Source organism: Heterodontus francisci, chromosome 7 (assembly GCF_036365525.1).
Source record: "Heterodontus francisci isolate sHetFra1 chromosome 7, sHetFra1.hap1, whole genome shotgun sequence".
Lineage (NCBI taxonomy): Eukaryota > Metazoa > Chordata > Chondrichthyes > Heterodontiformes > Heterodontidae > Heterodontus > Heterodontus francisci.
In genome coordinates this window covers 109,366,793-109,381,518 of record NC_090377.1, presented here as the reverse complement: position 1 = coordinate 109,381,518, position 14,726 = coordinate 109,366,793, and the positions used below count along the sequence as shown (strand labels likewise).

Sequence of the window (14,726 nt, the reverse complement as noted above, 5' to 3'; positions counted from 1 at the left end):
GTAGCATAATTGGTAAATAACCACAGTGTGGCCAAGGTGAGGTGTCACTGTCCACTCAGGCCCGCTTTCCTGTCTCAGGTTCATATAGATGTGTACCATCGAATCTGAGGACTGTTTTAAAACAAAAGGTCTAATTCCATTATCCTGTGAATTTGTATGCATGTCAAAATGCTGACAGCTCATGTTCTGATGGCAATAGCCTAAAAACAGCCTTTTCCAAAACCAGAGGGTCTGTGAAATTTGAACAACAAACTGACAAATAAGGAACGTTAGCACAAATATGGCTGGGTTGCTATCCTCTTGGAGCCTGTGAATCACAGTTTGGGTATTGCTGTGATGCATTGCTAATCAGATATCTTCACCAAAGTTAAATACACAATTTGCAAACTGTGAACAGTAACTTTTCACTCAGTCTGGTAAATTAGGTGTTAAGTGGCCAGCATTGCAGATGCAAGATATATCGAGGGGGAAGACCTCATATTCGTTTCTCTGAGATCTGAAGAGTCTATCTGCTTTATAAATACCATGGGCTACTAGCTAACCGAAATGCGGGGGTTGGGAGGGTGTGGTGTTGTGGAGGAATGCCTCCAAATCATGGCAAAAGAATTACCACCCCATTCCTGCTGTCACTGAGGCCATGATGATTTTCCACTTGGCCTACAATTGGGTGGCTGCAGGAGGGATGTTCCTCTAGGCCTAAGGAAAACGCTGCATTGCTGCCAGCCTGGACTCGGCCACTCCATGGGCCTAACATTCCTGCCCCCAACCCCCTCCTTTCCTGTCTGCAGCTGCCACCAGCCTCTATTATGCAAAAATAGTGCATATGGGTGGCTCTTGCTTAAATTTGTGAGGTGTAGAGCTACAGTAAGCTGTCCTATAGTATTCACACATCATTATGTATTTCTTCGCAGGAGAGAAAAATGAAGAAACAATGCAAGCTGCAGAATCCATGTTAGAAGAGACCATTGCATTATGTCAACGCAATTCACACAGTCTCAACCAACAGCAGCGGGAGGTGAGTGCTGAGAGTTTTGTCTGACTCTGCAGGGCCTTTCCTGCGTGTGATTTTCAGACTTTTATGGAATTTTTCTTCCCACTGCTTTTCTCCTCCCTCTTAAATTCCCTCACTGCTGTATCACAATTCCACAAACTTTAGTCAGTGAAAGAAAAAGGGATGGTCTTGACTTTTTTTTTATTCATTCATGGATTGTGGGCATCGCTGGCTGACAATATTTATTGTCCATCCCTAATTGCCCTTGAGAAGGTGGCGGCGAGCTGCCTTCTTGAACCGCTGCAGTCCATGTGCGGTAGATACACCCACAGTGCTGTTAGGAAGGGAGTTCCAGGATTTTGAACCAGCGACACTGAAGGAACAGCGATATAGTTCCAAGTCAAGATGGTATGCGGTTTGGAGGGGAACTTGCAGATGGTGGTGTTCTCATGCAACTGCTGCCCTTGTCCTTCTAGATGATAGATGCTGTGGGTTGAAAGGTGCTGTCAAAGGAGCCTTGGTGCGTTGCTGCAGTGCATCTTGTAGACGGTACACGCAGCTGCCACTGTGCGTCGGTGGTGGGGGGAATGAATGTTTGTGGATGAGGTACCAATCAAGCATGCTGCTTTTTCCTGGATGGTGTTGAGCTTCTTGAGTGTTGTTGGAGCTGCACCCATCCAGGCAAGTGGAGAGTATTCCATCACACTCCTGACTTGTGCCTTGTAGATGGTGGACAGGCTTTGGGAAGTCAGGATGTGAGTTACTCGCCACAGGATTCTTAGCCTCTGAACGGCTGTGGATTATTCACTTGTTGGTGACTGCTAATGCGCAGCGTGTCTGCAGGTGTGCTGGTGGAGAAGGGGAGTAATAAGAGAAAATAGGGACAGTTTGTTTAGAACGGAGAATATGGGTGATTTGATGGAGGGGTTTAAATCTCTGAAGGGATGGGACAGGGTGAATAGAAACTGTCTTTAGGGATTAAAGTATATAAAACTTGGATATCAAGTCAAATGTGAAAGATCTAGGGCAGAAGGTGAGAGAAATCTTTTAATACCTGAGGATTGTGAAGCTGTGGAATTCACTTCTGGAGTTCGTGATCAAAACGGAGTTCCTGTCAGCTTTAAAGAATAAACTAGATAGGTGATTGAAGGAAAGTAGGATTAAGGGATATGGGAACCGGATGGGTATATCAGGTTAGAATTATTGCTCGTAGGAGCATAAACATCAACATGGACTGGTTGGGCTATTTGACCTGTTTGCGTGTTGTAATTTCTATGAAATTCTGTCTAATGGGCCAGCTAGCGTGCTCTTTTCACTGAGAGAGAACACTTTAATGCTGTTTCTAGCTTGCATTTCAAGCTCTAGAAGAAAAGCACCATAACAACTTATTGGAGCACTATCCTATTTTTCTATTTAAATCCTTCCCCAGCCTCCTGTATGTCCATTGGACACAGGTTGGTACAAAGAGACCAGTTTTCTTCACCCTCATGCATTGATTGGCCTGTCAGCACATGCAATGTGACCTGACATCAGTGTGCAATTTTGTATCTTGATGCAGGCAATGGGCCTGAGGATTGTTGTAGATCCAGTTCTGTGCATATAGTGTTCTGTCATGAAATATTCCAGTGCCTGGAACCAGATGAGTGCATTACTGGATTGGGGAAGAGGATAGTTATTTTGACAGCAGACTCAGGGCTGGATTTAGTGTGGCCCCATGAGGCAGGATTGGAGGCATGGGGCACAGAGTATCGCTAGGCGTGGCGGGGTGGACATGTTGCCTCCCCGTTTCCCAGCGATCTTCCTGGGGGCAGGATAGGCCAACGATGGCCTTCCTGCCCAGAGGCCAATTGAGGCCCTTAAGTGGCCTATTAACAGCCAATTAAGGGACTCTTTCCGCCACCGCTGGGATGTTACCAATGGGGGTTGGCCTCCACCATGCAGGAGGATGCCTTCCAAAACGAGGTGTCCTCCCAGTGGGCTTTGGAAGGTGGGTGGGTCCCTCCTCCGTGGACAATTTGTGGTCCACAGAGGACCCCCACAAGGAACCAATTCACCCCTTGGGATCACCCTCCCCCTGGACTACAAGACCACCCCCCAGGCCCCCTTGCTGGGGCCTTCCGGACTAGCCCCAGTGACCCCGGCTCACCTACCTCTTCTCTGTGGTTACAGCACTGGGCCTGGGTCTGAGGCTTGTGCAGTACCAGCAGTGGCCACTGCTCCCTGTGGCGCTGCTGATACTGCTGAGCTGCCAGCCCTCTGGCCGGCAGCTCATGGCAGCGGGATCCCCGTCTTTAAAGGGATGGGGAGCCCACCTCTTGAAACTTTGATTTATAAAAGACTGGAGGATCTCTCCGAGGCGGGGCCACAAAAAGGCAGAGGCAGAATTCCCCCCACTTTTTCGGCCTCTGCCTTTGAGCCCTGCCTTCAGCACAAAATCCAGCTCTAAGACTCATGAAAGTTTAGGCTTCACTACTCTCGACTTTATGGAAGTCAGGTATCATGTTTCGTAGGGCTGTAAATGGTGCACAAATTGTGTGCCTGCAGTCTACAGCAAGAAAACATTCATGGAAAAGGTATAAGAATGCATCAACCTACTGTTCTCATGTGTTTACAAACATTTAACCTTGATCAACTTAAAATTTTCCATCTTATAAATGATTTGGGGATTGGTTTTCACTACTGTTGAAAGCTTTTAGTTTGCACTTTCTGTTTCCATTATCTGATGACTCACATTCTCATGAATGTACGAAGGATGTTTGGCGGATGAGTTCCTGTTAAGCTTATGCTTGTGATAGTTTAGCTGCCTCTGTAAATGATTGAAAAGGTTCTGATCTCAAACAAGTCAATTTCAATAATTCACTGCCCGTTCTGAGAATTCTCCAGTGATTTATTGCACACAAAGTTTTGTTTGTTGAGGGTGCCTTATTGGAGTATTTGTATACCGCAGCTTCGTAAAATATGTAGTTGCACGTTTGAAGATTGACAAAAGAAAGTTGTTTCAAAAAGCTTTTTGCACTGTGTCCAGTTTTGTTGTCATGAACAGGTTGCAAATGAAGGTTCAAGGGTCTGCAGGCAGGGAGGGCAAGATGATCGGGAGGAAAGTCACCCCATAGCTCCACTTGTACAACAAACAAATATTGCAGGATGTAAAAAAATCTGAGATAAAAACAGAGAACACTGGAAACCCAGAGCAGGTTGGCAGCATCTGTGGAGAAGGCAAAAAGGTGAATGTCTCTGATTTTATGATTCCTTATCTTTAATGGCTTGCTACAGACCAGAATTGATTGGGGGATTTTGATTGTATTAGCTCAACATGATGCATGGGCTGCCAAGCCCAGAAAAGTGGAGAGAATACCTGAGGAAACTGGACGTTGCATTCTGTGATGTGGGAGAAAGAATATATTTTGTTTACAAAAAATATTGGTCAAAAGATCAATTTACTAAAATGTTAAACATGATGAGGTACAACCATCTCGAGAGCATCCGGCTTAGAAACCTGACTTACTCGAGGATAAATCACTTACAGTAAGGTTCTGCGTTCAGGGAAAAAAACTATTCAAAATTTCACAGCATTTATAAATTTGAGGAAGAAAAGCTGGCAGTCTGTAGAGTTTTCAGCAAAGAAATAGGACGTTTGGTCCAACAGGTCTATGCAGGTGTTTATGCTCCATACAAGCCTCCTCCCACCTTGCTTCATCTTACCCTATCAGCATATCCTTCTGTTCCTTTCTTCACCATGTATGTATCCATTGGATAAAGACCTTGCTTCGCTTGGACCGTGTGGTAGTTGGTGTGTAACAGCCACCCCACATTAAAAGAACCCACATGCAAGCATCTTCCACCCTCTCAAAATGAATCTTTGGGACTTGGAGTATCAGGATTGGACTATTCAGTCATTGAAGGACCCACAACCCTGGAGTGGAAGAAAGTCATCCTCGTTCCCAAGGGACTGCCTAAGAAGATCTAGCTTCCTCTTAAATGCATCTATGCTCATCACTCCAACCTCTCCCTGTGGTAGCAAGTTCCACATTCTCACCACTTTGGGTAAAAAAGTTTCTTTTTTGATTTAGTGGTGACCATATTATATATCTGACCCCTACTTTTGGTCGTCTCACAAGTGGCTACCCTATAGTGTCTACCTTATCAAACACCTTCATAATCTTGAGTACCTTTATATTTAACTAGTGTAAACAAGTGTATACTCTTTTTAAGTGGAGTTATACTAAATTGCCTGTTGATTATGCAGATACCCCCTCAACTCAGAAAGCACATAATACTATGGCATCAGTGCAGCAAGTATGGAGAAGTTCATTAAGCGCAAAGGCAAGCACATTAAGAAAACATCACAGGGTGAAATTGGTCTTCATTAGTAGAGCAAAATGGGCTCATAGCAAATTGGCTACCCATTAACAGAAGAGAAGATCAGGCCGTGGTGTAATACAAACCGCTGATTCTGTATGCCTTAGTTTCATGCTACTAGCACAGACCAGTTTTACCCCACCACCTAAAATGCCTTCCCCTCCACTGCCAGCCACAGTACTCTTTCCCTCCCATTGTGAAGGAAAGTGCCTGTTTCTCAATCCTTTTCACAACAATGCATCAGATATTCTGGACTCAGCATGAGATCATCAAAAACAGTCCAGTTCTCCAAGGTGCTGAATACTTTGTCACCTTGTCTCAGTTCCCCACTGTGGGATGAGACTTTCTGGTGATTTTTGTTGCACTTTAGCTATTTCTATGTATTTTAAAGATTCAATTTGTATTGATTCATGCTGCAAGATGCTCCTAACATATCTTCTATTGGATTTACTCTGTCCCTAAGCTTACAGTGTTTTCTTATTTTTCATCTTGAACAGTGAAGCAGTGACTAATATTTCAATAATAAAGCTACTCAATTGTTGGGAGTGACTTCATTGTTCTAATGTTAACTATAATCTAACAACAACAGGGAACCATGAGACATCCAGTTGCCTGCATGATTGAATTGGGCACCTAGCAATCCTACTCTAACCAAGTAGGATGTTGTTTAACTATGCAAATATGGATCTTAAGCCAGTTGTATAAACTCAATTGCAATTTTAATGTGCAGTTGGGTGGAGCACGTGCCAAGCACACTAGTCCCAGTTGTACTGAGCGTTGAGCGGCCTAAACAGCGGTTCTTCAAGGAGGCTGCTCAGGAAAAGATATGCTTTTGGATTTTCTTTGACTTCTGTCAGGTGGATCATCTGCCCCAGAAAAATCATCCACCCTACTTCTGGCCTGCTTCATGCAGAAGCCAGCCCATCATTCACTGTCTGAAACCAGTGTGTGGCAATGGATCATACCCCCAACTTCATGCCCACCTTGTATGCTTCTCTCCTCTGCCTTTTTAAGGTCGGTGATTTATTTTAGTCAGCTTCGTCTCTCAGTAATCAGTTTAGTTGGTGGTTTAGTGATTGTGCACGAATGCATTTTGCCTGACTCATTGAACTGTAAACTTATGGTGACAATATCGGTGGTAACATGAATGGCAGGATAAACATATGGCTAAGAATAGTAGCATTGCTACAGACGTCCTTTTTTTATCAGCATGAGAGACAACATTATCATTAAAAGTTAGACCTGCTGAGTTTTGCCTGATAAATTGGAATATCATGTGCCTCGCACTTCTACCAGTGCATCGGCCTATCATCCAATTTTCATTAATTTGACAATTGATTTGATCTCTAGTTTCTATTGAATGATGTAAAAACTCTTATACAAAAGCAAAATACTGCAGATGCTGGGAATCTGAAACAACAACAGAAAATGCTGGAAATACTCAGCAGGTCTGGCAACATCTCTGGGAAGATAAACAGAGTTAAACTTTTCAGGTCGATGATCTTTTGTCAGAGGAAACATCTTTCATCAACATTTTCTGTTTTTATGCCTGTAAGAACTCTGTTTAGATGTAGAAGTTGGGGTTAGTAGAAGTTAGGGAATATGTAGGGGTGGATGTCCTATTTCCACTGCTCTAGTGAAATCCATTGTGAGATTGTTTAAGCGAAATTGCTGGAATTGGCATATGCCTTTTATGTTACAGTGTCAACTCCTATACAATTGTTCTGAATGTGGGATGAGCAGTTTCCACAGAGGAAAAGCTAAATCTTAAGAGCAGAACAGTTTATGACAGGAGTGTTGTGCATCTGATACATAATTTAATGGAAAATGACATGATAATGTTCCATGGAGGTGAATCGTTTTCTGAGTTTGGAGTTAATTGTCTCAGAGTGTAATATGTAATATGCTGAAACTTGATCACCAAAATAGAGAAACATGCTATAGCCCAGTATTGGCATCCAGTCATCTTGATGAGCACTAATATTCACCCAAAGCATTTTTTTTAATCATGGTTTTTGTTCTGGTAGTTGATTAATGTATTTGCCTGTAACCAGCTTCCTATTTAAGAAGTACCATTTCTGCAGTGATTTTGGTGGTTCCAGGAGCACTGGTCATTTTATTCAATTGGAGGTGATTGTGAGGTCAACCACATTTAATTTTTTTAGCTCTTTAATGGCTGTAATAGAAAATGAAACGGCCTATGCATTTGTGCAAAGAATATCGTAGAATAAGTATGACACTGGGCATTTCTTTAAATTCAATAAGCAGAAGAATGGTAATATATTCTTTCTGCCCTGAGCAGAGCTAAAATATACAGCTAAATTTAATATGCAGACAGATAATAAACTTGAGCAGAAAAAAATTCACACAAACTTTAAGTACTAGATTATCCATTTATTGACTAAGAAAGGATGATAAAGCTAGCACAAGTGTGCTTTTTTCAGTAATGATTTTATAAATCTTGCTGAAGTAATTTTATTGTCTTGTAAAGATGAAGAAGCAATTGTATTTTATTATTTTTGTGAGGTAATCAAAGTACGCAAACTTCAGTTTTATTTTTATTTTTCTCCCTTCCTACTTTCTTGCCTTCTGTCCTGGAATTCTAGATTCATACTAGACTACTATCCCCCAAATGCCACTTGCCTCCAATACCTCAATGAAGTGGACATTCTTCATTTGTGAGTTTAACCAATGAGTGTCAGGATGCTGCTTGATTAAGGGCATCACAACTAAACTCCGGCGCCACATCAGTACACTTGCACTATTGGATAGTGATTGGGAGTTGGAACCATAGCAGAATTTGTTTTCCCCCCTGTTTGTTAAAAGCACTGAGGTTAATTGCAGTGTTGTTACTATTGCCTCAGCAGAGATCAACTCAGCATAGACTGTGAACAGGACTTTGGACCTTACTGGGAAGTGTACTTACCAACTGATCCATCATAGAAGTTCTATCTTGAAACTATAATGTTTAACTTCGTAGGACATGAGAACAAGAATGGCTCTTTGATCGATTATTTTTTTCTCTTTCAGGCATTATGGTTTCCATTGCTTGAGGCTGTTATGTCAACCCAGAAACAGTTGAAAGATGGATCGTCCAGCCATACCTTTGAATGTAAGTGTGGAAGTATTTTGTGCATTGCATTCTTAATTACTTTATCCTAAATTTGCTTAGAAGATCGTTTTATAATGGCAAAATAATTGTTTTATGCCTTAATTACAAACACATGATAATTTGTAGTGATATCATGGCAGTGACTCTTCAGTCTTAATATAGTTTCAGCTACTTATAACAATCATTTGCACTGTTTCTATTATTGAAACTAAATATTATAAAATCATATAAACAGAGTACATTATAAAGCTGAAGTAATTATTAGGTTGCTGCATGTGATTTCAAATGTGATATTTGTGACAAATAAGTTGATCATCATAGAATCATACAATGATTCTAGCACAGAAGGAGGCCATTCAACCTGTCGTGTCTGTGCCAGCTCTCTGTACGAGCAATACATCTAGTCATGCCCTGCCCCATAGTCCTGCAATTTTTTTTCCCCCTTCAGGTGCTTATCTAATTCCCTTTTGAAAACTACGATTGACTCGACTTCCTGTACTCTCAGGCAGTGCATTCCTGATCCTATCCACTCGCATTGGTTTTGCCAGTCGCAAAATTTGTGTCCTCTGGTTCTCGACATTTCCCGCCAACGGGAACAGTTTCTCTCTCTCTACTCTGCCTAGAAACACTCATGATTTTGAACACCTCTATCAAATCTCCTCTGAACTTTCTCTCGGGAGAACAGCCCTGGCTTCTCCAGTCTATTCACGTAACTGACAACACCCATCCCTGGAACCATTCTTGTAAATCTTTTCTGCACCCTCTCCAAAGCCTTCACTTCCTTCCTAGAGTGCAGTGCCCAGAATTGGACACAATCCTCCAGTTGAGGCTGAACCAGTGTTTTATAAAGGTTCATCACAACTTCCTTGCTTTTGTACTCTTTTTTTTTAATATAAAGTCCAGGATTCAACCTGTCCTGCTGCCTGAGGTCAATAGATTTTTGATTACAACGAGAATTAAGGGATGTGGGAGGTGGAAGGTCGACCATGATCTTATTGAATGGCAGAGCACGCTCAAAGGCCAAATGATCTACTCCTGCTCCTATTTTTTATGTAATATTTCTCAGATGCTGTGATGGACAGAAGCTACAATTAACACAGCTCAGCCATTGCACTTTCTGTTTTCAGTGAGATAAGACTTAAGCTAGGCACTCTATTTCAGGTTTTTCCTCCTCTTATTGTCCTTATCATTGATGTTACAGTGTGCCATAGATTTCGCTCTACAAGCTGTTAAACAATTTTGAGAGCAGAAACTTCCACTTATTCTTTAGTCTTTCAGCTTATTTTCACGTGGTTGAATAGTTTCATTTTAGCGGCGACTTCAGGCAACCTTAACATGCACAGTCGTTCAGATCAGTTATTCAGTGTGTTGGTGTAAAGGAGCCCAAGTAAAATAGAAGTCAATGGAGATCAGGGTGGGGCTGGGGGGGCCGCAGCGGGGAAGCTCTGCAGTGTCTGGAGTTATACCTAGCACAAAGGAAGATGGTTGTATTTATTAGGCATTGCTTTCGGAGTTCCTCGGTAATGTCCTAGGCCCAACCATCTTCAGCTGCTTCATCAATGACGTTGAATCCAATGCAAGGTCAGAAGTGATACGGTTTGCTGATGACTGCACAATGTTCAGTACCATTCACAACTCCTTACATCATGAAGATGTCTGTGCCCGCATGCAGCAAGACCTGGACAACATTCAGGCTTGGGCTGATAAGTGTCAGGTAATGACCACATCCAACAAGAGGGAATCCAACCATCTCCCCTTGAGAGTCAACATCATTACCATTGCTGAATCCCTCCACCACGAGCCAAGATTGCAAATTAAGGGAAGAATTGTATTAATTATTCTATCTTTCAAAAACATTTGAATCAAGGATGTTAATGGCCTCCGTGATTTTGACCAAACTGAAATGATGTTTGGAAAGAAAAGTATCCAGAGATTTACAATGAAACTGAAGGCATTTTAGAAGAAGTTTGAGAGGTTTAATTGGATCAGTTGGAAACTCTATTCTGAGACAGAACACTAATATATGTATTTGTAATTTGCCCGATGGCTTTTCAATAGGGCACGTATAACAAAATGAGATTAAATATTTTGCTTTGCTACTGTGCAGAGCCTGACTTGATACTTAAAATTGTATTTCGAGCTATTAACTCAAAGAGTTGTGCAATGCCTTGCAATTAAGGTTCTTTATGGATTTAATGATTTAATATTCATCTTCTTACAAGCAGTAGTTCAATCTTGGGTGCAGTTTTATTGTAATGCAATGATTACAGCTTCATACAGTTGGAACATAGGTAATTCACTGTAGTTTACTATCCCAGATATTGATGGGATTCTTAATGACCTTTGCTCTGTTGTGCAGCAGATATTTGATGCTCTGAGTCCAAGGAGGAAATGTCCTTTTTAATTACTTACCTTGGGGTGAGACCATTTCTTCCCTGGTGTACATTTATAATCAGCTCACCAATTAATGGTGCAATGCAAATTGTTAACTGAAGTGGCACTATTCCAAATATCATGCAGCCATCAAAAATGCATATTTTTATGCTGTTGGACTTTGAATTCCATCATATTTTTGTGCTTTCGGAATTCCACAGACCACTTGCATTAACAATGTCACACACACCAGAAATGTGATGATACAGACTATGGACTAACTCTGAAGAGTTATGCAAAACTGACTTTGTCTTTTAAAAAAATTAATATTTATTTTAAAAAGTGAACAATGGTCCAAATGGCCGCTGAAGGGAAAGGGACTGGCCTTTGTGTATTTAAACTGTCTGACAAAGACCAAAGACAAATCTTCAAAGCTAGGTGGTGTCAATTGCACCCCATCCTAAAACATTCCAAAATTGAATGTCATCATCTGAAACAAAGAAGGTGTGAAGTAGCCACATCCTGGGCCATTGAGATGAAAACATCGCCTACCAGGATGTCAAAAGTGGCACAGCTTTACCTTTTTAAAAAAAGACAGCCTAAAGCCAGTGTGTGTGTGAGAGAGAAAAGCAACATCTTGCAGCTTGTGTCCCAGTAAGCCGGAAGGCACAGACCCTGCTGTAGAATCCTACATCTGCATTAGACGGCAGTGAACCAGAGGTGTACCACCATCTTCAAATGAACCTTCAATCAAGAGAGAAATCTACAATCATCTCAATTCTGCACCCATCAAGAACTTGATTTCCAAGAGAATTCAACAGGTTTGATGTGACCTCCCTCCTCTTCTCCCCCCCCCCCCCCCCACCGCCGCCACTAAAAGTCACCTACCTTTTTTCCCTTTAATCCTCTTGGGTGTGTGTGCATATGTGAATGTAGGAGTAGATCCGCTTGCGACAGTTTCGGATAACGTATATTGATCAATAAAGAATTGATTTTATATATTTTACAAACCCTCAAGGAAACCTATCGCTGTCCATTTATTTGAAAAAATAAAACGCCAAGGGCTTCAATCCTAATAACAAAACATTTGTTGCGGTCAGGTGGGGAGTTGAAACCACCCACATCGCACTACATGGCTATAACAAATTGGGGGCTTGGAAGCCAGATAAACGCGAGATTTGGAAAACAGGAAGAAAATTGATCTACAAAATTGTGGAAAAATAAACACAGGTTTTCTTGTATTCTACTATTTTATTGTCTACAGTGCTAGAAACAAAAGAGATGACCACATTTAATGCTAAGGAGTTTGTAGGGCAGGAAGAGATACCCCGTGATAAGTGAAACAAAATTAAGTATTGAATGTTTAAAAAGCTACAGCGGTGGGAGTCACTTTCAGACAAAACGCAAAGAAACCTGAACTGGTGAAAAGTCTAGAATACCATTTTAAACTTAGCCCTGAACTAGAAGAGGACAGCATGTAATCAGAAAGAATAGCTCTAGCTAGAATTCAGTTGAAAAGGGAAGCGATGCAGTTGCAGATGAAAAGGGAGGAGATGCAGTTTCAGAAGGAAAAAGAGGAAAGGGAGATGCAAAGAGAAAAAGCGGCAAGAAGGTTTGAGTAACAAATACTGCAAACCCAAAATGAGAATGCTGCCAGCCAGCCACTCAAATTTTATCCCCAATTCAGAGCAAAACTTTGTGAGGAGGAGGTTGAGTCATGTTTTATCCCACTTGAGAAAATAGCTACCAGGCTAAAATCGCTAAAAGAATTTTGGACTCTCCTCTTACAAGGCAAGTTCGTAGGTAGGACTCATGAAGCTTTTCCCCTGTTATCAGAAGAAAGTTGTTCTGATTATGAACAAACTAAAACTGCATTTCAAAATGCACATTAGCTGGTACCGGAAGCATCTAGACAGAAATTCCGACACACCTGACAAAGAACCACACAGACATACATTGAATTCAAAAGATATGGCTTTTGATTACTGGATATAATCTCTCAAACTGGAAACCTCATATGAAAATTGAGAGAAGTGATGTTGCTGGAAGAGTTTAAAAATAACATCCCAAGTAGTATAAGAACCCACATAGAAGAATAAACAATTCGCAGGATGAGAGAAGCCACCACCCTAGCAGATGACTTTGAACTCGCACATAAACCCTTTACCTAGGGAAAAGCTTTCCATTATAATTCCCAGAGGTTCAGAAATGGCAAAAAATGGAAAAGTGATAAAGGATGTAATGTTAGTGACAGGAAAACAAAAGTTGAGCATACAAGGAGCCCTCCAACAGTGAAGAAAGAAAATGCAGAAGGCAGGAATTTATACCACAGACCTGAGTGTTCCCATTGCAGCAAAACAGGGCATGTCAAAGCTGACTTCTGGAAGTTAAAGGGAAAGCCTATTAATCTTGTACGATTGCACAAGGTTAACAAGGAAAAGGGTGTCCAGGCAGACCCGACTGTAGCCCTAGCCGTGGGAAAGAACTCTGCAAGGGATGTAGAGAAAATCCCTGAGTGCTATCAGGATTTTGTTTTAAAAGAAACGGTCTCTCCAGACTCCTCAAGTGAGGCAAGTAAACCCATTGTCCTGCTTCGAGACACTCAGGCAATTCAATTCCTTATGTTGGGTGAAGGAATGACCCTCCCACCAGAGCGCTTGCTGAAAGCGAAGGTTCTGGTAAAAGGGATTGAAGGAGGATACATGTCTGTACCCCTGTATCGGGACCACTTGCAGTGAGACCTTGTTTCTGGGCCAGTTACTGTAGGAATTGTCCCTAGTCTATCTGTGGCCGGCATAGACTTGCTGCTCAGCAATGATTCAGCTGGAGGTAAGGTGGTCACACCGCAGTGATATTAGACCAGCCAAGTAAGGCCAAGGAGACAGAACAAATACAGGAGGAAGTCCCTGGAATCTTTACTGCCTTTGCAATAACAAGGGCCATGGTCAAGTAAGCTCCCCCAGAGAAAGCTGAACCAGAAAATCAACCTGATGATTCAGAGGTCTGCCTGGCTGAAACTTTTTATGGAGATTTAGGGGAAGTATATGCCAGACCCTCCGTAATTGAAGCCCAAAATGCAGACTGTGAGTTAAAAAAGATAGCTCAGACAGCTTATTCCGAGGCAAATGGAGCGAAGCTGTCTGAGTGTTACTATTTAAAAAAATTAAATTTTAATGAGAAATTGGAGACCCTCACAGTGACCTGCAGAGGAGGAGTGGACAGTAGTTCACTAAATTGTGGTCCCCCTAAATATCGCAGAGAGATTCTGCGAATTGCCCATGAAATCCCTATGGCTGGGCATTTGGGTATCCAAAAGACCCAAGTCTAAATTAGCTAACACTTCTACTGGCCACAAGTCCACAAGGATGTAATTAAATTGTGCTATACCTGCCAGATTATTGGGTAACCCCAACCTATTGTTACACCTGTGCCACTGATCCCTGTTCTTGCTTTCGAAGAATCTTTCAGTAGAGTTCTAATCGATTGCATGGGACCCAAGACCATTATTACCTGTTAACTATCATGGATGTGGCCACCAGATTCCCAGAAACCAAACCCTTGAGGAAAATTACTCCCAAAGCCATGGTCAAGGGGTAAACTCCATTCTTCACCAAATATGGACTCTCCAGAGAAATCTGATTAGGGAACCAATTTCAAGTCCCGAATGCTCCAGGAGATCATACAAAGCTTTGGTATTGACCAGCTGAAATCCCAACACATGGATCTCTGGAACGGTACTATCAGACCCTAAAAACTATGCTTTGAGCATATTGCAGTGAATACCCCTACAACTGGGACAAAGGAGTAATTTTCTTATTGTTTGCTACCAGGGATTCCCCAGTGAATCCACAGGTTTTACTCCCTTCAAATTGATTTTCAGACATGAGGTGA

General features: G+C 41.9%; 1 protein-coding gene across 2 annotated transcripts in view; it reads left to right on the top strand.

The window, feature by feature from the left end:
- The window catches only part of vps8 (VPS8 subunit of CORVET complex), a 715,536-nt gene that overhangs the window by 347,617 nt on the left and 353,193 nt on the right, over nt 1–14,726 (top strand). For both annotated transcript variants that reach the window (XM_068035875.1, XM_068035876.1), the window contains exons 38-39: nt 912–1,015; nt 8,381–8,462. In XM_068035875.1, coding sequence (XP_067891976.1) covers nt 912–1,015; nt 8,381–8,462 — 186 coding nt within the window. The remainder of the gene's footprint in view (nt 1–911; nt 1,016–8,380; nt 8,463–14,726) is intronic.